At 45.6% G+C, this 25,714-nt stretch overlaps 2 protein-coding genes across 5 annotated transcripts in view; one reads left to right on the top strand and one right to left on the bottom strand.

Annotated features, from left to right (window-relative positions):
• LOC147161109 (immunoglobulin superfamily member 11) overlaps nt 1-2,149 on the top strand; it is an 11,566-nt gene extending 9,417 nt beyond the window's left edge. Inside the window, exons 2-7 of one of the 4 annotated variants that reach the window (XM_086098876.1) lie at nt 458-612; nt 686-752; nt 829-960; nt 1,106-1,261; nt 1,441-1,519; nt 1,605-2,149. In XM_086098876.1, the coding sequence (XP_085955002.1) occupies nt 458-612; nt 686-752; nt 829-960; nt 1,106-1,261; nt 1,441-1,519; nt 1,605-1,872 (857 nt within the window). In that variant the 3' untranslated portion in view covers nt 1,873-2,149. Of the gene's footprint in view, nt 1-457; nt 613-685; nt 753-828; nt 961-1,105; nt 1,262-1,396; nt 1,520-1,601 lie in introns of all 4 variants that reach the window. The other 3 variants (XM_086098875.1, XM_086098874.1, XM_086098873.1) reach the window with 3 other exon arrangements.
• Nucleotides 2,150-4,415: 2,266 nt separating this feature from the next.
• On the bottom strand, nt 4,416-23,793 carry LOC147161108 (pecanex-like protein 3). The gene is made up of 36 exons (XM_086098907.1): nt 23,371-23,793; nt 21,115-21,620; nt 20,076-20,284; nt 19,878-19,983; nt 19,681-19,720; nt 19,496-19,591; nt 17,668-19,350; nt 17,030-17,147; nt 16,776-16,945; nt 16,515-16,572; nt 16,284-16,425; nt 16,050-16,207; nt 15,827-15,980; nt 15,694-15,726; nt 15,436-15,607; nt 14,906-15,016; nt 14,721-14,812; nt 14,518-14,627; nt 14,284-14,389; nt 14,108-14,200; nt 13,861-14,011; nt 13,326-13,470; nt 12,557-12,734; nt 12,360-12,468; nt 12,146-12,275; nt 11,863-11,921; nt 11,545-11,760; nt 10,814-11,067; nt 9,262-9,492; nt 9,061-9,164; nt 8,834-8,981; nt 8,509-8,739; nt 8,154-8,428; nt 7,022-7,191; nt 6,450-6,853; nt 4,416-4,979 (listed from the first exon to the last, which is right to left on the bottom strand). The coding sequence occupies exons 2-36, from the start codon at nt 21,265-21,267 to the stop codon at nt 4,827-4,829; spliced, it is 6,762 nt and encodes a 2,253-aa protein (XP_085955033.1). The 5' UTR covers nt 21,268-21,620; nt 23,371-23,793; the 3' UTR covers nt 4,416-4,826.
• Between the last annotated feature and the right edge of the window lie 1,921 nt (nt 23,794-25,714).

Raw genomic sequence — 25,714 nt, 5'->3', positions numbered from 1 at the left:
TTTTTTTTTTAAGTGACCAAGTAAGTTTGTTTTTTTCAATTTAAACGTCCATGTAAGGCATTTCAAAAAACAAAAAAACCCTGACCTAAGGCCTTTTTAAAAAGATTACCATGTATATAAGGCATTCATAAAAAAAACCCCAAAAAAACAGGCGTTTATTTTATTTTATTAAACTACCATGCACACAGTAATAAAAAATATATATAATTTTTTTTTATAGGAACTGGCATTTTTTTTAATGACCATGTAAAGTAAAGCATTTTTAAAACCAACTAAAACATTAACTTTTCTGGATCAGTTCAATATCGTGTTGAGTTCCGCAAGGCTCTGTTGTGAAACTTCTACTTCTTCTTGTTCCTGACAGCCAAAATAAGGCGTGCGCCATTTGCACTGAATTGTGCTCTCGACATTTCCAGCCCAATGTGCGGTCTTTTCTGTCCTTTGCTTCTTGACTCAGATGCTCTGAAGGTAACCATGAGGGAGTCGGCGGTGGAAGTGGTCCGAGGGGATTTCGTCACCCTGCCTTGTTCCTTCGTCACCTCCAGCCCGCTCTCCCGACTCAACATTATCTGGACCCTGGCTCCCTTCTCCAGTCCGGAAGCTCCCATTCAGGTCCGCACGCAACTTTTGTCTTCGTTTTCCAGGAAAGAAAGGTCACGACGAAATTCCTTTCATAATGTTCCAGGTGATCGTGTACGATCATGGCCAGGTCATAGAAGACCCCTCCCTCATTGGCAGGGTGGGCTTTACAGGTATAGCCATGGCTTTGCATTATCATAATAATTGCTTTAAACTTCGGAAAAAGCAATTGAGCAATCGGCTTGGCAGGTATCCCGTGGAGTGCAGACATCACGGTGAACGACACTCGCGTGTCCGACGCCGGCATTTATCGCTGCATGGTCAACAACCCTCCAGAGACGGCGGATCCCGGCATCGGAGAACTGCTTCTCACGGTTTTAGGTAATGGAATCATTATTAATATAGTTTCTACACTCAAGGTGTTCAAACTGTCGAAAGGAATAAAACCTCCGTATTGTTTTTGATGAGCCGTTAAAGAAACATGTCAGCTTTATGACACGTCCTTGTGTTTTGATTGCATCCACAGTGGCGCCTTCGCTCCCCGCGTGCCAGTGGGACGGCAACATGGACGCCGGCGGCAGCGTCACCTTGTCCTGCTCGGTGGCCGAGGGCGTTCCAACTCCGGAGATCCGCTGGGATAAACTCAACCCCGAGGAAATGTCACTGCCCATCAACATGGAGGGTTAGAATTGAAATGATTTGCGGAGCGCAACCATCACTTATTTTCAGAAACAAACAAGTAGAAGACTTAGTACAGAGCTTTGTGGAACTCCAGCGACATACTGAATGTATTGATTATACCTTGCGATTATGTCAGGTGAGCTGTCAGGTTCAGTCCAGATTGTCAACGTGTCCTCGCAGACGTCTGGCCTGTATCGTTGCTCCGCCTCCAACGTCCTGGGAACGGAGAACTGCTACGTCAACCTGTCCGTCTACAGCGGTGACCACCAACTCTCGTCTCTCACGTCGTCCCTTTCCTTTCGCACCGCGCTGACACTTTTTGATCCCCTGTCTGTCATCAGCAGGGGCAGGGAGTTCCTCGGGGATCCTGCAGGGGGTGCTGCTGACTCTGTCCATGAGCCTGATGCTGCTGGCCCTGCTGGTGCTCGTGACGTGGCTTCATCGAACGGGCCAGGATGGCCGATGGAGGGTCTCCAAGGAGGAAGAGGAAGAGGAGGAGGAGGAGGAGGAGGAGGAGGAAGGCTACAATGTGATCCGATACACGCCGTCCCTGATGAAGCGTTCTTTTGTGTAAGATTCATAGTTAGACCGTTTAGTGAGCTGACGTGCTGATTTTTAAATAAATGCGCTCAATTGTGACTTACGACATCTATTAGGGATTTACTGTTTATTACTTCACCAATGTTCCAGCGACTTCGAATTTTAGGGGGATTCTTGTAGGCTGACAAAATTCCATCTATTTGGTATTTCAGAAGAAAGGTTGTGGGATATTTTGGGAGGGAGCCACCAAAGTCCCATTTATTTGGGACTGTGGCCTATTTTAGCCAGTAAATTTAATGGGAATACGGCCACCAAAATTTCAGACACTCAATATTTTAGAGGGACTATAGCAAGCCAGGTATATTTAAGATTTTAAAGGGATTATAGTGAGATAATGCATGCCATCCTCAACATGGGATTTTAGAAGAATACAAGCCACTACTTAGAATTTCAGAGTGTCTTAGTGGGCTGCCAGAGTTGCAACTGTTTGGGATATTTGAAGAACCCGGCAACATTAAAGCCACATGGAATTTGAAAGGGATTTTGTCGAGACAATGCGGGACGCCGATGTGCCATCTTGTTGGGGTTTTAGAAGGAGAATACAGACCCCCCCCCCCCCCCCCCCAAACATTCCAGTTATACTTTGGATTAAAGGAAATTGGTTGACTGAAGAAAAAGATCAAGTTGCAAACAAAGACACAAAAACATTTAATTTAAATAGAAGAAACAAAAATCACTTTAAAAAACTGTACAGAAGAACATTGAACATCAACTTAAATAAAAACATTCCCCTTTGAGAAAAAAACCTAAACAAAAGCAGATGGTGGGGATAGGTTTAAAAAAAAAAAGGAAAAACAAAACCAAATCTTCCCAAATTGCACATTTCAAATGTGAAGCTCCCCCCCCCCCCCCTCATCTTAAATGGACTTACTAGTGTCTTAAACAGAAAATAACCCAGAATTTCCAATCATAATAAAATAGGTTTATATTTTTAAATATATATTTATATATGAAACATGCTGTACATAGTTGCAGAGATTAAGAAATCCCTTTTGATTTCATATCAACCGACACACAGCTCTGATCGCTGTTTTGTGCTTTGCTTTCTCCGAGCAAAGTAAAAATAAAAAATAAAAAATATAAATAAAAAAGGAAGAAAAGAAAAAGTTCTACTGGCTGCTGGCTGTTTCACAAAAAGAAAAACATACTGAGGGGACTTACTTAAGGATTTTAGCGGAATAATGAAGACCCCCGCTTCATGCCAGCTACTTGGGATTTCAGCGGGAGAATGTTGGCCACCAACATTCTATTGACTTGGAATTTTAGCGGCCTGCCAAAATTCCACAAATTTGGCATTTCAGCAGCAGGATTTTGGGTCTTCAGCATTCCAAGTTTGGGAGATTTTTTTTTTTGCAGGGAGAATCATTTCTCAGGGTCTTACTTTGCATTCTACTGCATTAGCTGATCGCTGTGGTCGAGCCAAAAGTGAGGAAGAGTGCAAGAGGGGGGGAAGGAACCCAAACTTAAAGTGACTTCTCCGTGTACTTCCAGTTACATACACACACGCAGGAGCCCCCGTTGAGATGACACAATTGTGATTGGTTTGAAGAAAAGGGGTTGACAAAACAAAAAAGTTGCCGATGCAACATCAGCACGATACAAACGAATCCCAATAAGTAAGACCGTATTCCTCCAATAAATATTCATCCTTTCTTTTCAGTTTGTATCCTTTAGTTCCAACTAAAACGCTGGATTCAAGCAGTAGTAGTTGTTTGCTAGTTAGTAGTAGTAGAGAGAGATGCAGAAGCAGTAGTCGAGTAGGAGGGGCAAGGAAGCGGACCCTCTTCGCCTCTCGTCCTCCTCGTCGGATGCGATGCAGGCGGGTGTTTCCGATTGGCTGAGGCGCTTGGTGTTGGCGCCTTGCCCAATCTTCAAGTAAAGAAGAAGAAGAAAAAAAAAAGAAGAAGAATATCCCCCGATTAGAAAAAAAAAAAAAAAAAAAAAAAAGCTTTGCTTGCCAAGTTTGTGATCAACACAATTTCTCAGATTGGACTGTAAACAAGCGGTCCGAGCACCACGTGCCGGCCGGGGGGGGGGGGATGAATTCATTTTCAGTTGGGTTGCGAGTTTGTCGTATTCCTCCGCACTAATCGCAGGTGAGAGAAGAAACTTGTAAGTCGGGAGGAAGAGTGAACAAGGCTTCTTGTGGTATCGACACAGTCAAAAAGCTGATCCTCCATGTTCCAGTTCATCAAAAGAAACAATCGTCGAGCAAAGGAAAAAAAAAAAAAAAAAATCCCTTAAGAATTGCACTGGCCTTCCTGGCCTGTTAGCACACATTCGCTCACGTACACACACACGCACTCACACACACACAAAGCACTTCCGACCCCCCCAAAAAAAGATCCTCATGAAGACGACTTTGGGAGTAACGTCATGAGTCGACGTGCAACATGCTGTCGGGAGGGAGTGTGGATTTCTTCGTGATGAACTTGACAGGGAATAAAAACGGATGGAATGAGTCCTGAAAGACTTGATTGGGGGCGGGGTCCAGTGTGCTGTTACCCAGGAGGGGCCGGGGGGGGGGGGGGGGGGGGGGGGGGGGTTGTGCCGCAAGCTGCACCCCTGCCGTAAAATGCACCCCGCCTCCTCATACGTCGTTCGAGGTGCCACTTGATTAATTAAACAAAAACAAATAATAATAAAAAAAACACCCTCATTGTTTGGTTCGAGGGGAAAACGTGTATTAATGGAGATAAAATCTCCACCAAGAAAGGAAAACACTAAATTTACATAAATAAAAAGAACAACAAGAAAAAAAAAGAGGGGGTGGGGGGGTACCAATATAAGTATTCAAATTGCAAATATGCACTTAATGTTGATTTGCTGTTTGGTATTTTTTGGGAGAATTATTTGTTTCTGTTTGTTTATTTGGGTAATTAATCAAGAGGCAACCCGAACGGCGTATGAGGAGGCGGGGGTGCATTTTACGGCACAACGGGGGCCGTGTCGGGGGTTGTCAATCATCAGCGCAGGTGCTCGAGTAAAGGCAACTCTGTGGACTCGTCAGGCGGCGCGGGGGCGCCCCCTGCCGGCAGCAGGCAGGAATCCGCCACCCGCGTGGCTCCCAGCGGGTCTTGTGTGGGACTGGCCTCTTGTGGGGGGGCAGGAGGCGGCGGCTATCAAACAAACAAACAAGCAATGCATTCATCGATTACAATAAACAACAGCAAATGTTTTAATCTGCAATTAATTACAATTGTTAACTTAAACACTTTGACTTGCGGCCTTTGGCGGCGTTCACGAGAACAAATTCACAAAATTGGACCAAACAAATTTGGCGTGAACGTAAGTCACTAAATCGTAAATAAGATTACAACAATAATGCAAACTAATTTGTGGTTTTGTCAACTTCTCACAATGATATACAAACACGTGCACTGCACTTCTTAAGCACTGAACTCATCTCGACGATACATAAATATATAAAATACATATACATATAAATTAGGGATGCACAATAATGCTATTTTCAACCGATACCAATAAACCAATATTTAGAAAGTGCCGAAGTTGATAACCGATAAGCCAACATCAGTTTTGCAAAATTAACTCGAATGCAAATGTACTTTCAAGTCATGTACAAACATTGTGTAAAGCACCATGAAGCTGAATTTGATCATATCTCGACTTCAAAGACGACCAGTAACTCATTTTGAGTTTGCCAAAACAAAACAGTCACGTTCTAAAAATGCAACAAAACACTGCAAAGGTAACATTTTGGGGAGACGCAGTAAAGAAAGCACACACTGGCGACTGCCACGTCGCCATGATGCATCTTCTGTCAACACGAGGTGGCGCGCATTATGATGTCACAAATACACGACGCTACCGTAGGAGGGAAGTGGTTGGGGAGTTGGGCACAAAAAACAACAACATATAGACCAACGCGGCATGTCTATTATTATCGGCCGATTTCTTTATTATCTGTATGACGTCAAAATGGTCGATAATTGCCGATAATTATCGACCAGCAATATTATTGTGCATCCCTAATATATGTAAAATAATACTGTATATACCAGATGACAGAAATAAAGCAGAGATTCACTTTTCAAATTGAAGCCTTTTTGATGTGAAAATTGCATTTGACTAAATTGCCACGTGGAATTTGATTTGTTCATCCCGACCAAACACATGCAGCGTCGCCTTATTTATTTCGACTCCATCGAGAGTTCACCTCATTGCCCTCATTTTGATTTAGATCATAAATTCAAAGCGCGACAAGTCAGCATGTGAAATATTTCAAAGACTTCCCTTCAAGTCGAACGAGTGAATTATTTTGTGATAAGCAATCTCGCTCCCGACTGGTTGCACATGACGAGGAAAGTAATAAAAATCGTGGGTGGCCGTGTTGCCTCAAGCGAAGCAGTTTGAGAATTATTATTGAATTGCTTGACAATAACGGTGTAAATGTATTATTCACTATACAAGAAATCAAATGCAGTTAATTATAAGTACTGTGTACTATAATACAAGCTTGTGTATACATTTTCAGACATTCTGAAACTCAAAAACCAAAAAACAATTTAGTGTTAATTGTTCTCACTCGCAAGACATCAGCGCCACCTTCCTGTTGTGTTCCTCACCTGCATGCGTATGGCGTGGACGTTTCCTCCATCGGCCTCCGCCGCCGGACCGTTAAAGCCCTTTCTGCCAGAAAAACTCCACTTCCCAAAATGGCTCTCAAAATGGAGAACGTTGCCCTGGGCGAGGCCAGCCCGCTGGCCCGCCCTGTGGCTGGCGCTGTCCAGGAAGCCGGCGGGGCACAAGCGCTCGGGCACCAGCAGAGACGGCGGCGCCACCGAGCCGCTGAACGACAGCTGCGAGTTGGACAGCTGCTGCCCCAGCAGGCCCTGGATGGAGGACGTGCGCTGGAGGGAGGAGAGCAGTCCCGCCTCCATCCTGCCCTCTGATTGGCTGAGCAGAGCCAGTGGGAGTGGTTGGGGGTGGTGAGGCCAGTTTTGGGTTGGACCCACTGGATTATCCGTACCTGATGGGCAAGCATTTACATTATCGAGAGTCCTGTGAAATTTGTTGAATAAATTTTGCCTTTGCTTCTCTTTTGATTGTTTTATTAAAATGTATTTGAACATTTTATGTTAATTAGCATCATCAATTTAGTAAGACCTTTTTAGGTTGAGCGAGTAGAACGTTTTACCCAGTGAGGGCTGCATCGTGGTGATGTGAGGCTGGGGAAGGCCGGAAGCTGGCGTGCTCTGGGTGGTGTGGATGGCAGCGTTGGTCGTTATGGAGGTGGAACCGCCGCCGCAATCAGAGTCCTCGATGTTTCCGCCGCTGTTGCAACCGGCGCCGCATCCTTTCTGCATCCTGTAGAGAAACCAACTTGTCACGCTCACACCCATGAAGTCTTTTGGTCTAAAACCGGGGTTTTTGCAGGTATCGGCAAATCTAATTGAATGCCATTTTTAATGCAACTTGAAACGACAGCAATTTCTGGACTACAAGGCGCACCCGACTATAAGCCGTGCTAGCTAAATTTGGGGAATACTCTAGTTTGTTACACATATAAGCCGCACCCGACTGAAAGCCGCAGCCTGACGCTCTTGCGCTTCCTTTATAGTGCGCCCCTTTGTGGTCTGATGGATAAGCCGCACCTTTGTATTAGCCGCAGGGTCGAATGCAAGTGAAAAAAGCAGCGGCTTGTCGTCCAGAAATTACTGTAATTTAATGCCGATGTCGTACTACATATACACACGCACACACATATACATGCATAATACATATATGTCACTGCTGTGTGAAAAACACGTCCATTTTTTTTTTAAATGTTTTATTTTTACATTTTTGGTATGTCTGCATTCAGTTGAATCCCAAAAACATAAAAATGTTTTAAAAAACCCGTATCTTTCCTACTATTGTTAATTAACATTTAAGTGGACAAATATGGTTACCAAACACAAATATGGATGCATCTTTCAAGTTCATTGATTCAGTTATTTTACAGTAAGTAATTCATAAAGTTGTTAAGTTAAAACGATACACTAAACAGTTAACAGGAGTGTGAAACATTGAGTCATAGATTTGTGTTAAGGTAATTTTCTGCCACTAAGTGGCATTAGTGTTTCATGCTAGACGGTGACAGTGAGAGTACATTTTTGTTTTCCAATTCAGAGCAATTGCATTGTATGCATAACTTGTATTTAAATATTCAACGCCTCAGGACATTGTATTTACGGCCATTTAAAGGCCTTAATTTGAGCAAAATCCATGTCATGACTTTGAACGCTTTTTAATGACATGCAGAAACCCTAAAAAACAGCATCCTGTACCTGTCCCAGCTATTGATGAGCCAGTTGTAGATGTTGTGGGGGCTGACAGGCCCGCCCCAGACAGAGCGCAGCTGATTGTGTCCACCTGCATACGATGTGGTGAGGGGTGACACGTAGATGGGGTAGCCGATGGGCTGGTCACATGACGAGTTGATCATATTCCTCAGCGCCTGCTTGGCATTCTGAATGCTGCCGCGTTCGGGGTTGCGATTGCGCAGGAAGACCAGCTCCTGCTGCTGCCCGGCCCACAGCCCACGCACGCACTCTCTGTTCACCTGTAGGGGGCGCACAAGGCCGGTCAGTCGCGCGAGGCGAATCGGCGACGAGCTAAACACAAAAACGGAGGCCGTCCAACCTTGATGACCCGGAAACTGAGGAACTTCTTGTTCAACATGATGATTTTGTACTCGTCGCTGCCGTCGTCCATGATATGCCGCAGCGCCAGGAGCGAGGTCATGTTCGCCAGGATGGCGCTGCGCCAAATGGGGTCGCCCTCGTGCGATATCAACATCTTCTCCTCGTTGATGGTGATGGCGTCATACAGCACCGCCGGGTCCTCGTACTCATCCGGCGATGTGAAGTGGTCCTGGGGGGAGAGCGCGACAGGGGCCACCATGTCAGCCTCATGTTGAAATTTTGGTCTTGTGAAGACGTTTTCCCGCTGGTCAGGAAAGCGCTACCTGATGCAACTTGAGGGACATCCGCACTCCGGGCGCCACAACTCGATTCAACAGGTCCATATCTGCAAAGACCCACTCGTCCCGTGGAGACGTGATGCGAAAGTCTCCCTTGAAGAGCGCGTGGAGGCCGTAAAGGAACGGCTCCAAGCTGTCAAAACCACAGCGGGGGACGGACAGTCAACGTTTGCACTACGCAAGCCAGAAGTGAAGTCCAGTTTGCGTCTCACCTTGCAGACATGCTGTGGGAGGCGGTGCCCAGGGCTCTTCGTCCCAGGATACACAGGCCAAAACATAGTCGGACCAAAGGAGAATCTCTATCACTTGTAACCGGCTGCAACACAAAAAAGATGTCCAAGTTAAAGCAACTTGAATAAGATGCGACTTTCCAACAGAAATATTTCGGACGTAAAGCCTGCGGAGCGACAAACCGTTTGACGCCTGCTGTTGCAGTACTGAATCCAGTCCACATAAGTCATGCAGAAGGAAGAGGGCGTGATCCCGGAGGCCCTGTGGTCATAGTCCTCGTCGATGTTCAGGTTGAAGGTGGGGTCGCTGTCGACGTAATTGGCTCCCAGGCACGGTCGCAGCGCTTCCTGGATCATCTCGTTAGCCAGCCACTCATCCAGCTTGGGGGATCGGCTCACGTAGTAAATGATGCTCTGTTGGAGAAAGCAAACATGAGACATAATAGATAATAATGTGACCTAAATAAGAAACAGGCACGATACGTTTTTTTTTTTTTCCCCATCTCAAGTTATTTTGGCAGTTGTGGAATCCGCGTAAAACAAACATTTGTTAGCAAACTTATTTCACAGAGTGTCTTGAAATCAATGGAAGCATAACGGGTTTTGCTACCAACAGAGGGTGCAATTAAATCTGTCCTGACTACTCTTCTGTGTTGTTTGTCTCCTGCAGAAATCAAAACAGGAAGTAGTAAACAAGCAAAAACAGCCACGTTTGGTGTTGGGCTACTTTGACAATAGTAGCAAACTTTGTTGGTAATATTTCTTTTTTTTTTTCTTCTTTTTTTTTTCCTTTTCCTTCAGTATTGTTCATTCGGAAATGTCATCATCATTGCTCTTTATTATTTATTTATTTATTATTATTATTATTTTTTTGTGTGTGTGTGGGTGAGTATGTGTATGTGCGTGCGTGCGTGCGTGTGTGCGTGCGTGTATTTGTTAGCTCACCAAAAAAACCTATTAGAAAAAAATCTCATACCGTTCACCTAAACCGAACACCGCCGTCAGGTAATATTTCAATGTAGTGAGTACGAGCAAGATGTTATATAATCACCCTCTTAAAATAATAATAATAATGCGGCATCATATTTACATAGCCCTTTTCTAGACACTTAAAGACGCTTTACAATGGAATGGATACATTATTCATCAACTCACATTCACACTCTGGAGGCAGTAAACTACTTTAGTAGCCGCAGCCGCCCTGGGGCAGGCTGACGGACAGAAGCGCGGCTGCCAGTGTGCGCTTACGGCCCGGCCCCCCACCACCAAACATTCATAGGACTGCAGGCAATGTGTGTGTGAAGTGCCTTGCCCAAAGACACAACGACACACGACTTGGGGAGAGCGGGGATCGAACAGCCGACCTTCTGGTTACTGAACGACCGGCTCCACACCCTGAGCCATGGCCGCCACAAATAATTGCATAAGTCACTTTTTTTTTTGCCAAAATCATCTCCTCATGATGCAAATGGTTCAATTTTTGTGTGTGTTTCCTGAAAAAACTGGGGGGGGGGGGGAATGACTTAGGCGATTATTTGAAGAAGGTGTCAATATTATATAACTCTCAGCAGGAATAAGCAGACCGGAGTTACTTTGTTGTCAAAAAAAAAAGTTCAACATATACAGTACTTGTTATTTTGTAATTTTCACCCAAGTTTGTATTTATATTCTTTTGTAACAAATTGCTTAAATTGTAGCGACTCCATGGCCGCCATGATTTTTCTGGCCGTCTAACCTTGACATAGTACGTGATGAGGATCTTGCGGAGGTCAAACACTTGCAGCATGGAGGCGGCGTTGTTGTCGGTGATGCTGTAACCCTCCAGCACGTACTTGGTGGCCGCCACCTCCCAGGCCAGCCAGCGCTGCCCGAAGGCGGCGTTGAACGACAGCATGTGAGGCAGGTGACCCGGCTCGCAGCAGCAGCAGCCCTCGTCCTCCTCCACGCCTTCCGTGATGGCCTCCACTTCCCTCTGCTGACAGTACGTGCCTGCAAGGGAGGAGATGAAGTTGATGTGAAACGCATCACGCAAACACAAGACGGGAGCGGAATCAGAATTCTGCCTTCACGGACATAATAATCCTCCGTTTTTGTCAGAAAGGTTTCATTTGAAGAGCATTTTGCGGTAGGAACCACTCGCTATTAAGGCGATAATGTCGTCGCTTCTCCTCAACTTCCAACAAATCCGGATATTAAAACAGGTCTTCTTTCAAAATAAAAACCTATGCAATGCGAGAACTCTGGATGACCTTGTCAGCTGTATATGCATAATATGTCTGATTTTCTGTAAATATCTGCTGTTGGGTGAAAACACTTCAGATATTCAGCTGAGCTCTGCGAGTGCCTGAAGCCGCACCATTTATTCCTACACCGCTCAAGCAGATAAAAATAAAGTATCTACATTTCTCCTGGGATTCATATTTATCCGACCGCATCGCCAACCCGAGAACGTGGCTTGCCGCTGACCTCTGAACTCCAGACCCCTCAGCTGGAAGGTGACCAGGCCGTTTCCGATCTCGATAATGTGCACCAATGCGTTGAGGTAGTCGGAGGCGAGAATGAAGCAGTCGCCGGTGTTGTAGTTGCCCCAGCGGCCGAGCAGCAGATCGCCACACAGGCTGTGCTGCAGCGAACGAGTCAGGTGCTCGTAGAAAATGGAGTTCAGGTTGTTGTCGTCGGCGCCTGGTCGGACAACAGTAATGCATCATTCATGTCAACCATGCTTAATTAAAAAAAAAAGAGAAAATCAGACGCAGAGACTTGAATGGTGTTAAAACCGCATACCTGGATTACGGTCCAGTTGAGTGGCAAGTCTGGTGTTGGAGTGGTCAACTCGCTTGGTGCTAACAACACAAAATTGCATTAGCAGTGATTTTGTCAACCCGTGTGGGCAAACATTTTTCTAACTCGGCCAATCTTGCGTGATGTATGAACAAAAGACGAAATGAATGCAAACACAAATATTACAGGACTCGGCCCGGGCCGGATTAAAGAACGGAGCGAGCTGTATGTGGCTCCGATAACCACATTTGAGTGAAATCAACCTGCAGATTTTTAAACCACATACTTGTAGTCCCGCTCCCAGAACTTAACGGGTCTGGTGTATGAGGTGACAAAAACAGCGCTGCCCAGGACCGGATTAAGAGGGGTCGAAAAGATGGCTGAAAAGACGGCCTGCACAAAGAGAACAGCAGAGTCTGGAGGGGAATGGAGTTAAGGGCATCGTGTGAGGAAATGGACCAATCGGAGGCGTCCTTCCACGGTATCGGACTTAAGGATACGTGGCACCGCAAAGGGCTGAGCGAAGGCGTGGAACGCCGAGCCCCACGTGATCTGCCAGGGTGCGATGTACGTCAACACGAAGCGCAACTTATACAAGAGGTCCCACATCTGAGAAAACACAACAAGACATAATCGTATTCAATTATATTTCAGCCTTTGAAAGATGTGAAACGATTGACGAGGCACACGGACTGACCTTGCTGAAAAGAATGGACATGAAGTAGTAGTCAATCAGGAAGGTCTCCGAGAAGTGCGGGTAGTCGAAATGAAAAAAAAGCGTGGTGAAGCACAGCGTGACGTACTGCTGCGACGGGGCGCAGAAGGACGAACGCAGCAGCTTCATGCCAGCGACCGAGATGAAGAGCGCTCGGCTACTAGAAAACAGGCCAAGAGCACGTGATGACGACGCATGCAAAAAAAGTATCCTCAAAAACATTATTTTGTACCCTCAACATAATCACCAGAAATAGTAACTTTAGTTACTTTAAAGATTACCTGATTTTATAAGTAACTTCGTGACTTGACAGATTCTTTTAAAAGTAATCTAAATTACAAGTTACTTTCAGCAGATGCTGATAATTCTGCTTAATGACAACGGGTTGTACATTTTTAACAGTAATCTTTAAGAATAAAATAGTTATTTAAAAGTAAAGACAGTCTTTCTTTTTTTACTTAACATGGTGCGCTGTGAAAAACATTTATGCCCATTTTTTTTCTTCATTTTTTTTACATTCTTGGGATGCCTGCATTTAGTTTAATTTCGAAGAAATAAAAATGTCCCAAAAAAATGACTAAATTGTTTTTCACATAACAGCGACGAGAAACACTTTATTAACAAAAAAAAAAGATTCGATTTCACTGACAATAAATGCTGTATTTGTTTTTATATTAAAAAGACTTTCTTGATTTTCTTAACAAAAACATTAATTTATTTATCCATCCATCCATCCATCATTGTGACTTACTAGATGTCCAGCTCTTTATGGTTCTGGCCAACAGCGCGTGCTTCTGTCGTGAGGGAGTTGAGCACGACCGCCGGGTAGATGAAATACTTCTCCACACACTGAAGCCACGCATACAGCTTCTCGAACCACATCAAATGAGCAGCATCTGGTGACAAACAAATGCAAGGCCTGAACTCGTTTTTCTTGGATATTGTGAGTGAATGCATAATAAAGTATGCGTGCAAAATGGAGTGAGATTTCAAGCTGCTCAACTGAGATGCAACCAAGCAAGCTCAGCTCTACTGCAACTTCTCAAAATGTGAAGCAGGTTCAACAGCGAGAAGAAAAATAACTGAATTTAGTGCTGGCGCACTGTGAAAATCCCTGGGAGATGATGGAGGTTAAATGCATTTCTCAGCTGCACTTCAACTTGAGACCTTGCCTGGTTTTCATTTAATCCTCAGTGATGCCTTCCAGAGGGAAAAGCTGATAATGGCCCTTATATATTTTACAGTGACTTGAGCTGGGAGCGGATGAAGTGCGACGAGACACCCACCTCGGACTTCGAACTGACTGTACTCTTTGGATCGGAGCACAGGGTGAGCCAGGCAGAACCACGGAAGCTGTTTGCGCAGCTGAGGCAAAAGATAGTGAGTGATAAAGCCGACGACTCCCGCCAGGATGTACAAGACAAAGCTGAGCGCGGGCTGTGGAGCGAGAGCACAGAGAGGACGAGGTGAACGATTGCCGTTAAAATGGTGTGGAGAAAAAGTGGCTGCGTAATGTCTTCGAGTGGTACTAACCTGTAGTGCAATGAAAACTGTGCTGGCACTGATGGCGAAAGTGATCACCGCCATGACGGGGCACATGACAAGGTCTGAATGGAGAATTTCTTTCTACAGTTGAGAAGGCAAAACGCTTTAAAACGAAGGACATTCTGAAATCGGACGTGTCAAGGTTCGGAAGCGTCGATTTCTACCACAGAGTTGCAGAGCTTCTCTGGAAGAGGATCCTTGATTTCTACAGGGGGTTCTTCTGGCGTGCGGTTCTCCAGCTCCGGGAATAATTTGGATCGGACCAATGACCTAAACGGAGCCGGGGGGGGAAAAAAGAATGCGGCAATTTCGGATTTCGAAGCACAGTCGTAAGGATCGTCAATACCAATACTTTTTTTTCCCAGACCGATACCAACGCCATGAATCAATATACTGACCACAGAATGGTGGGATCGCTACTTTGCCGACTGAGGTGGTAGGACAAGGCCAGCAGCAGGCCGCAGAACACAGAGAACAGCACTGGCACATGGGCGTCGCCCCACGGTGCCTTTGAGTGGTAAGAAAACACAGAATTGACCTCTGGAGCGTCAGGTTTCTACTTTTACACATGCTATTGAACAAGGAGTCATGCCGCGCTCACATTTATGGCACAGAGGCAAAATCCATACAGCAGCGCGGCCACCAGCACACTGCGAATGAGGCTGAACAGAGACGAGAGGGGACTGGTGGTGGCTGAGGAGAGAAAGAGGAGTGGATCAATGTGGCGCGCAAGCGACCAATCTCTTTTACGAATAAGGCAACATAATGCACAGAGAACGGTCGTACCTGTTCCACCAAAAATGTGCATGTCAATCTGCTCCAACAGACACATGATAAAAGTATTGACCTGAGGTAGCAAGCCAAACAGGAAGATGACCGGGAAACACAAGGCAAACACTGTGGGAGTGGGGGGGGGGGGGGATAAAACAGAGTAGGTAATGCAATCTAAACCTCACGGGTGCTTCTTAGTCTATAGGTTTAACAGTCACGGCCAATTCACACCGAGTGCGTCGCGTGAGCGGTACGTGTCCGGAAATCTGCACGCCTGACTTCCTGTCCAGCTCGTGTAGTTTCTTCAGCTCCATGAAAATCCGCGTGCGGGAATCGGGAAAAATAGAAACCTTGCGGAAATGTTCCGCAGCTCCGAATATCCGATCCGCGCCGCATACGCACCGCAGCTGGCGTGAATTGACACGCAGATTTCAAACGCTTTCTCTTCCTTGCGGCGTCCGTACAGATGAAGCTCGGCGTCCGTTCCGCAGTCGGTGTGAATTGGGCGTCAGTTAGTATAGTTTAAACCAAGTGAGAATATTTACCCAGGAGCATATCTCTGACACAAAGCAGGAAGTGTGCGGAAAAGAAGGTGACGCCGTAGAGGGAGAAAGGTTGCAGGCTGCCAGAACGGCCGGACAAGTCGAAGATCCAGATCATCACGCAGCACAAGCAGAAGTAAACAGGCCGACTGTACACGATGATCCAATTGTGACCCTTGTTCACAACAGAAAGGGACAAACAACATCACGACTAGTTCAAACCGGAAGTTCTGAAAGCAGGAGGGCAAACCCGATACTCACATGCATGGGGGAGGCTGCGTCTGGTTGTACACTCTGGAAAATAACAATTCGGTTTAGAAGCTTGATGTCAATTAGGGCTTGAAGAAAATGGCTGCATAAGACAAGATGGATTTCCTTCAGGGATTTGTCTTACCTTTAGTAAGGAGTATTGGCAACTCGCAATGACCAGGCAGAACTGGAAGACCCAGATGTCCCTGAAAAAGCCCTGGAGCAACAGTTGGAACCCCAGAAAGGCCACCAGGCTGGCCAGCACCACAGCAAACACGTTTTCTCCCACACGTCGGTTCCTGATGACATCATTAAGGAGAACGTGATTGCAAATATCACATCACGTCTGTTCAACTCGACAGCCTTACCTGTCCAACAAGGCCAGAAGTGCTAATCGATCATAGCGGACCCTGAGCCACTTCCCGGGCAGGACCCAAAATCGGTAGTATTGTTTGGGTTTCGCCTTCTCCTCGATCATCAGCGTGTTCTCTTGGGACTCCTGCAGAGACTCGTGATCCAGGTCAAACTGGAGACGGGTTCGAAAGAAGACAATGAGTTTGAGAAGATGCTTAAACAAGTAGAAGAAAAAAAAAAATACTCACCTCAGGCATTTCCAAAGGAACCCTGCGAACCTGCATGCCCTGTAGGACGACTGGTCTGGGCTGCAGCATGGACAGGACCGGAGCTCCTTCCTGGACCTCCGTGGAGGTGAAGCTTGAGGACTGAGACTGCCTCTCCCTTTCTCTGCAAGCCGCAAGACAAGAAAATTACATTATTTGCAGTTTGCATACAATGCTCTTTCAAAGTAGTGAATTATAAGCGTCGTAACTCACTGAACTGGGTCCTCATAACCTCCTCCAGTAGGCCCAAATGTGTAGGACCTCTTCACTCCTGATACACAGACAGAATAATAAGAGCAAAAAAATAAAAAAATAAAAAATCAATTTCCAGCTGTGTCCCTGCTTTGATTGTCAAATGGCCGCTCTCTTCCCATTTAACCGACAGAGAAGAAAGTTGCATTGATCTTCTCATTTATCTCCAAACCGGCTCGTTCCGGAAACGTTGCGCTCGTTCTTTGAAAGCCACAGACTCACCGCTCTCATCAAAAAAGTAGTGCACGGCCCCCTCTGATGTGTCGTCGAAGGTGGAGGCCTCGTGGATGCCGCTGCGGGGGAGCAGAAGCGACGAGGCAAACTGTAAAGCGGAGGGGAGGGTGCGGGTTCGAGAGTGGGAGGAGGTCCGAGCCCTTTGGAGGTCCTGGAGGCTAATGGTTTAAAGACAAGATCAGATTAAAATCAAAAGGCAAATAAATCAGCATCCTCCCTCGGGTTTGCCTCGTGGGACTGACCTGGGAGGGGATCCCATGGTGGAGGGTGGGGGAGTCGGGTTGGTTCCTGCGTTGTGTCTCCTGCGGATGGCTTGGGTCCTCTTCACACTGCTGACTGAGTCGTGTTTGCCGCCATCCTCTGGAGCGGCAAAGAGGTTAACTTCATTTAAAAAAAAAAAACAACAACAAACACAGAATACTGTGGTACACTAGCGCATTTTTGTACCAAAACTACTTATGCTCATATACTGTTTGTAGGACTGGGTTAAAAAAAATAAAAAAAATAATCGAAAAAGCGATTTTCCTTTTCAATATCGATTCATAAACCCATGAAAATCTCCTTTTCCCATAAATTCATAAGAAAATATTATTTTAAAGACCGATATTTTTTGTATCTTATTGCTTTAATAATTTATATCTACAATTATTGAATTTGAATAATAAAATCCAGAATTAATATCGGATTGAAGTGAATCGAATCGAATTGGAAAAAAACCCCTCAAACTGAACTCTTGTAAATCAAAATCGAATCGATTGAGGAAATTAGAATCCATACCCAGCCCTAGCAATTTGTTGACTGGTAATTGTTTATGTATGACAAAACAAACAATTGAGCTACCGCTACTATCCTAAAAACAAAAAAGGCAACATAAGCTCACCTCCCCCAACCGCCCCCTCTTCGGTCAACTCGCCCGCTCGCCAGCCCATCTGGTTGCCAGTCCAAGAGCCTCCGAGAGAATCCAGCCGATGAGGATGCGATACCGGGAAGCAGTCGATGTGGATGGTGCGAGCCTCCAAGTCGGACTTGGAGACGGTGAGGGTACGAGGAGCAGGGGTGGAAGTGGCAGGCATGGTATGCAGAGCAGTAGGCGGAGCCGCTGTGCCGCTCTGACTTGAACCCGCCCCGTCCATACTGAGCACCCTGGCGTGCGTCTTTGCGCTGGCCGTGCTGGACGAGCGCTGAGCGGCGCGGGGATGTGAGGGGCCGGCGGGTTCGGCCAAATCCCCTTCCCGTGGAGTCGGAGGCTGAGCGGCCGGGGGGAGCTGTAACGCGGCGCCGGCGAGTTCCGGGGAGTAGCAGGAGGTAGAGGAACTGGAGTCGTCTTCGTCGGAGCTGTAGCGGCGCTGGGAGCCGAGACTGGATGCGGCGCTCATGTCGCTGCCGTCGTCCTCGTCGCTGGAATCCTCAAAGAGGCTATCGCTGTAGGCCTTGGCGCCGAGCTTGTTGCGCACCGGGATGTAATCTCGGTGTTGTCTATGATTGTGATGACGCCTGTAAGAGCCGCAGTCGAAGCTGCTGCTTCCCGGCCCGGCTCGCCTTCGCGGGGCTTTCCGTCTGCCCGGCTTGTGGCCCACACTACTGCCGCTGGCCCGCAGCAGCTTCAAGTCTTTGGGTCGCACGACCTGCTGGGCCGCTTGATCGGACAGCAGGAACGGGATTGAGGATATGGGCAAAGAGGGCTCGGAGCACACGGAACCCAGGGCCCGCCCTGAGGGCACTGAAGTGGCCTGCCGAGGTGGGGGAAGGGGCGGAATGGCGGCGGCTCGGTCTAAATCGCAAACGTCCGAGTGGCCGCTGCTTGAGGGGGAAGAGTCGTGGAAAGAAGCGGGGAATTGCGCAATCATGTCACACGGCACAGACGGTAAATCGTCTCCTTCGACGAGTGTCCTGTCGAGCGCCTGGCTGGGGGAGATCTCTTTGGCGGGGGAACGCAGTAACACGCTGTCAGACAGGTTATCCGTATCGCTGCCGTCCTGCCCCGCTGGGGCGTCGACATCTGCGGAGACTTTGGCGCCCGCCGTTGGCACCGCAGTCGACACCGGTCCATCCGCGAGCTTCGGCTGGCCGAACGATGGACTCTCAAGTTGGGTGGAGTCCGTCTTTTCACTGCGGTAGCTGCTAACGGTGCTCAGCGTCTCGCGGTCGGTGGCGGCGCCTCCGCCGCTGAAACAGCTGTCGGTGGATCCGGCGGCTAACGCCACCCCACTGCGACAGCCCGGGTACTCGGTCCCAGGCACAAACACCACCGGGTCCAGGCCCAACCCTAAGAGATTTTCACTCAGCTCTTCACTCAAGCTACTCTTTATCAGCGGACTAAGGGGGGTATCTCCAAGACTCCCAGACTCAGCAGAGGGCGCGAGGGGAGAATAAGCCAACTCAATGTCCTCTGGCATCTTTTGCGGCACCTCCACCTTCTCTCCTCCATCTTCTTGACTGGAAGGTGACGGCGGTATGGACAGATATTCTCCCGGTTCTCCAAATCCAGACGGGAGTCCAATGAGACCTGGGAAATTCCCTCCCAGGGCAGCAGCAATGCAGGACTGGACCACGCTCGGAGCCCCTGCACAGGGGAATCAGATTACAATGCGGCTGGGACCCTCAACTTCATTAAGGCAATGCAAATGACAATCGGGACTCTCTCTTGGTCCTCCAGTGCTCCGGAGCGTGAGCAGCATAAACAAAACACAGCTTTGTAGCAGACTTACTGATGGTGTCCTGCGAACTCTGCCGCAACATTTGACGATGAGCAGAGGTAACGATCACATTATTGCTTCCCTGTTCTCGCATTAACTCCTTGATATCTGAAAGTAAACAAAGACGGAGATGGTTAAAATGGCCAGAATTACACATTATTATAGATTTACTGTATGGAAAAAAAACATTTGCTCACCTTTTGTTCCCCCCGAATCCTCAAGTTGAGGCAAGAACTCCTGAATTAAAATAAATAAATAAATAAACGAAATGAACAACAGATAAAAAACTGTTGTATCAAAGCAAACGAAAGTTACGACTGTAACTGCGGTTCTACGAGTGTCGGACGACCGCGCGGTCGGGATGGACGAATCAGAACAAGTTGATATTCCTCACCGACACCTGGTTGAGTCCAAACAGCGAGTGCTGAGAGCTGCATCGCACTGGAGGTGTCGAGTTGACCTTTCGAAACACGGTCATCTCCACACCGGCATGAATATCCCTGAAGCAAATTGAAAGGATGTTCACCGCATGGCCGGGATATTTCGTTCACATCAATACCATTTCCCCTTTTGTCCAAAACCGTCCACTCACCTGGGCTGACTCCCGTCATTGCCGCCTGAACCTTCGTCCCCTTCTTCTGTTCTCGGACCGTCAGCCGTGAGCGAGGCCTGCTTCTTCTCGATAATCTCCCCGAGGTCGAACATGGCGTGTAGCCGGTAGTTCACCACTTTGATGGTGGTGAAAAAGATGGCCACCGCGGCAGAGTACAATCCTGCTATCACCAAGCTGGCGGGAAAAGCCTGCGAGGAGGAGAAAGAACATGCAACGATGAAACAATTTGTATAAGCTCTGCAGACGGCCCAATTTAGAGTCCAACCTAATTTTTTTTTTTTTTTTTTTTAAAGACCTGCAAAGCTGCAAAACCTCAGCATAATCTCCCAAGCGTTTAACTCAGTGAGCATAGGATCATCTACACAAGACTTTCTCTGTCCACTGGATTATTAGTTTCCTTTTATTTATTTATTAAAGTTCATTTTATTGTGCGTTCTATGAAAAAAATATGCATTTTATGAACAAATAGAGAAAAAAGATAAAAGAATATTGCCATTAACTTTATGCAATTTTAAGGGATTTTTTTTTTTATATTGGGATATACTGTGTAGGTCTTTCTTTAAAAATATTTGTCATTGTTTTTTTTGTTTTTTTTCAATGTACCCGGTATATTTCAAAAGTAAAAGAAAATGATATCGTTTTAAAAAATTGAGCTGCATTACATTAATTCTGGGTGGCTCACTGGCTCGTTTTCACCACTTTGCCTTAATACTTTAATTCCAACACACTGCTATGAGTCATCAAAAGGTAAGTACAAGTTTAGTTGTATTATACCCTAAAGATATTGCCCGTTGATAATGTATTATCACTCATAACTCGATGTGCGTCACACAAATAAAAATGACAACATTTGTAAGCATTTGCAAACAAAATAATTTAAGAAGCTAAGTAAAGAAACCAAATGTAGCTTACTACAATTACTAAAAAAAGAAGACTAAGAAAACAAGAATACATCTCAGGATTTTCGGCGACAAATGCGTCCAAACTAATTTCAGAACGTGAACCGAAATGTGCTCACCATGTACAGCAAAAAGGGGAACGCCAGCAGAAAGATCCACAGGTAGAGATGGAAGCAGTTAGAGAAGGTGCTCTGATGGGGGTCCACGTACCACCCCCCGGTGAGCGAGGCCCACACGCCCTGTCGCAATATCTGAAGCGCCTGGGAGCCCATCTCGCCGCCTTCAGGGAGAACCCAAAGCTGAAAGATCCGCTCCAACGCGGTCGCTGAGAAAACTGTGGAGTTGGAGCCACAGTGTCTTGTGTCTATGATGGCACTTCCATTGGGGACGGCAAACCGAGCGGGACGTTCTCATGGGGAACAAAAAGTTCTGAGGCCTGGCTGCTGTGTGCGTGTGCGTGCGCGCTTCAGTTAAGGTCAGGAGTCTTTGCGCATCCTGGCACCGCTGTGTGCTCCCTCCTCGCACGGATGATGCCACGCGACTCCGGCCGAATCCTTGAAGGGCGTTCAGGTGAGTGACTTTGTAGCGCATTGGCAACCCAGCGAGTGTGAGAAAAAACACTCATCTGGAAGAGAGATCGCAGCATATGATGGGCAAAATCAACTTGAAAGTGAAACATCCAAACACTCTACATCAGTTTAAAAAAAAAAAAAAAGTGTCAATGTGTTTTTGACTATAAAACATACAGTACGGTTCATAAATAATGGGACAGTGACAATGCTTATCTTTTTGGCTCTTACCACCACTACAATGGATTTGGAATGAAGTAAGATGTGCTTTAACTTCAGATTTTGGGGACAAATTGAGAACAATTAATCATCTTAAATCAAACTATCCCTTTGTAATACTTGGTTGCAAATACAATCCCGCCAGAAAAAGAAAGAAAAAAAAAAACCTCCCCTCCAACCAACTCACCGCTGCGACTCATATCATTTGTTTATAAAATTGTTCTAAGTACAACTCTGCAGAGAAGCCAATACTCCTTGTGCAGTCTCTGACAAGGAGAGCGCCACTGCCTGCCACCTACTGTAGTGGATATGCAATCACACTTCATTCTAGTACAATTTTTTTTAAAACAATGAATTAATTAAAACAAAAACATGTTCCCTAGGGTCACGTGCACACGACCCTGGCACCGAGCTATGCAGGGGACCCGCTGCTTTAATTGAGATGGACTGCTCAAGTGGCAATTTCGCTTCAGTATTGTCTCCACATTGAAATTAAATGCATGCTCAATTGGTTTCAGGTCAGGTGATTGACTTGGCTGTTTCTTTCGCAATACGATTCCGGTTATTGTCCATCAGCACTGCAAAGCTCTGTACAATGAGTTCTGAAGCAATTGGCTGAATATGGGCAACTAATATTGCTAAAAACACTTCACAATGTTTCCTACTGCTTTAGCAGTCACGTCATCAATAAATACAAATAAATATAAGTGAACCCGTTTAACTGGTAGCCATACATGCCCAACTGGGCATAGAACAGCTGAGCAACTAATTGTCCAATCATTTTTGTTTCCTTAAAAAGTACACATAATTTATAGCTTCACCTGACTTGGATGTACACCTCCTCAAATTTATGCTTAAGTCTGGAGTTAAAGCAAATCTTCATTCAATTTCATTTCAAATCCAATGTTGAACCAAAAAGATTACAATTTGTGTTGAGGTCAGAATTGGCATCTGACTGTATGTACTTATTAAAAAAATAGTGTACAACTAAAATGCATCCCATTGAGAGGCGTAAATTGGTGTGTCACATTAAAATCACCTTTCATTAGGATGCAGTGTACTTTTACACCACTACAAACTACTGTACTACTATAATCCACAATGCAACATATATCTGAAAGGAATCAGAACGGATGACAGTGACTATTTTATTTATTTATATACATATATATATATCTCTGTTCTAACGGCCTATTATATATAATGTTCTCCCAACGAGATGACATTTTCTAAGAGGCATTAGCAAGCTAACCATTTCGCCTAGCTTATGACTAATGTGTGTTATGATCGGGACAAATGGATCCAATCGAAGCACCAACAGCTGCCATCACATCAGCGTGTGTGTGTGTGCGCACAATCGATAGCCACCGCAAACTCAAACGCACACGCTGACATTCGGCGTTAAACATGACATGATTTAAAAGAGAGAAACCGGCTAATGCTAGGCCTGCAGTAGCTGCAATCCAATCTGCTCGCTGTCACTCTCGTTAGCATGGCAAACACCGTAAGTAGTCGTAAAAAACAACAACAACAACAACAACCCGTGAACCTAAACGTCCACTGTTAGAAAAGTTAACGTGAACTCACTTTATCTTGGCAGGAGGTACAATTGTGTTCGTAGTTGCAAAGCTCCTCACATTCGAATCCCAGCACAGCACACAGTTAGCTTTAGCCGTCCAGTTTGCCTCATATCCTTCTTCCGCATCCACTGCTCGCAAAAATCTCAGAGCTTTCCTGATGCTGGCGAGCGATGCAAAAAAAAAAAGAAAAAAAAAGAAAGGAAAAAAAAAGTAAGATGTAGCCAGACTTTCCCCACTGACGAAAGGCTATTTTCCCATTTCGAGAGGTTCCCTGGTCTTCTTTGTCATTTTACAGTGACGGACAAGCCTCTAAACGGGGGTCCCCATTCATGGTGAACGTCAAGCGGGTTTTTGGCGAGAACGGGGAGTGTGTTTTAATGTTTCGGAAAAGCAGGCTAACTGTAGCTGCTAACGTGCTAGCCAACAACTAGTTGGCTCACTCGCTCAGTCGCGCGCGCGTGCACGCTCAAGTGAGTAATCAGCGAGCTATATTCCCATGACGCTGATTGGCCACCTTGGGTGACGTCATTGGGCGGGGTTTAAACATCACATTTAAAATGGGCGAGCGTCAATTTAATTCGACCATTTTATTAAGTACATCTTCACAAGATACTTAAGTGTGCAACGTGTGGCTAGTGGGCTCGCTAACCATTTGCAACATAAAATCCTGTAATATTAGTATTTCATTCATTTAGCCTTTATTTGCCCAACAAAATGAATGCATTCATCCATTCGTGTTCATTTATCTAATAAAAATATTTGGTTGATTTATTGTGACTAATATAAAAAGACCAAAATGAACAATTAATTAATTGATGACAATTTTCATCATGCTAAATTACATTACTTGGCAGGTGACATAAAACATAGACACAACAGCAAGTAAAAAAAAAAATCCTTCATTAATTCACACTTGGACATTTAATCAAAAGTCCAAAGCGCATAAGTGCAAGTAGTAAAGCGCTTTCAGTAAGTCCCTTTAAAGTGAAAATAAAATGGCATATACATTTGGCACACCAAAGAGAATAGTGTCATTAAAAAAGCCTGCCAAATTTGAAGGAATAAAATAATGGCCAAAGAAATAAAATGAGATTGCAAAATCATGAAAAAGAGAGCCCCAATTATGTTCCTGTACAAACGTATGTGTTCAAATGTCTGTAGTGAGCGCCGCAGGCTGAATAACATGTGATGTGTCACCTTGTTAAATTTTCCACGGTCCACGGGCGAGTGAGCAAGCAGGCTAGTGAGGCCCGCTAACCCTCTAGCCAGCTAGCTCATTAGCATGCAGACAGCGTTTCCACATGACCTAATTTAAGTTAATTTTACGTGTTATAAAATTTGAGGTATTGTAAATGTGAGTTTGATTTGTTGTCTCTTTCTATATTGTATGTTCCTTTTGGATGACCAGCAAACCAGACCAGGTTGTTGTCTGGCTTTCTCCTGAAGTCAGTCAGCTCCTTGTGTCATCAAAACACGGCTCCTTGAAGCACCACCTTGAGCTTGGGAAAGAAATGGGGTGGGGGGAAACCCCCCCCCCCCCCCACACAGAACCAGATCGAGTAAGCAACGAGGTTGCTCCCATAAGGCGATGTTCTTCTCCGCTGATCAATCCAAATTGTTTATACTTTAAGATCACAGTGAAAAATCAACTTACTGAGTGGATACTGACCTATGTCCACTTTTTTTTTTTTGGGGGGGGGGGGGGGGCAGCTATACTGTATTACAGCAAATTGCAATTTATTATTATTTTTGCCTCACGCATTGACCTCATTGTGACCTTGACACACTGCTGTTAAAAATCCATCAGGCCATATAAACTATAATGTGATTCTCACCGAAGTTTACAACATATCTTTCCTTAGGCAACGTTTCTACCTTCTACAATTCTTTGTCTTTTTCAGCAGGGGGTAGTCAAACAGCACAGAAGCCATCACTGCGCCTGAGCACATAGTTTAACCCCCCCTGTGCATGCGAGAAAATAGGACTGACGATTTCTTACAACATTGGGGAGTACAGTATTCAGTATTGTGTAAATGCGGCAGAATTCTACAGCACAGAAGACTTTTAACGGCATCTATGATTCATAGATGGAAGTCGTAATGCATTAACGAGTATTTCTTACATAAGATGTGCTCTTTCTCAACTGTCCATGAAATCTATATTTTGATATTATAGTTCAACTCTCTTCCTTTAGTTTATGCATTTTTTTCAGCACGATAAATTCACATTTACTGCTCTCCACACCAGGCCCAAGTGTCTATTTGTATGCGGAAGTAACAACTACAACAACAACCTAAAACACTTGAATTGAAGCTAAGTGTTGGACATCAGTGCGCAAACATGTCCGATCG

The sequence above is a fragment of the Leptonotus elevatus genome, chromosome 16 (assembly GCF_054856555.1).
Source record: "Leptonotus elevatus isolate MCC_2025b chromosome 16, RoL_Lele_1.0, whole genome shotgun sequence".
Classification (NCBI taxonomy): domain Eukaryota; kingdom Metazoa; phylum Chordata; class Actinopteri; order Syngnathiformes; family Syngnathidae; genus Leptonotus; species Leptonotus elevatus.
The sequence above is the reverse complement of the archived record's forward strand: the minus strand, read 5'-3'. Positions and strand labels throughout refer to the sequence as shown.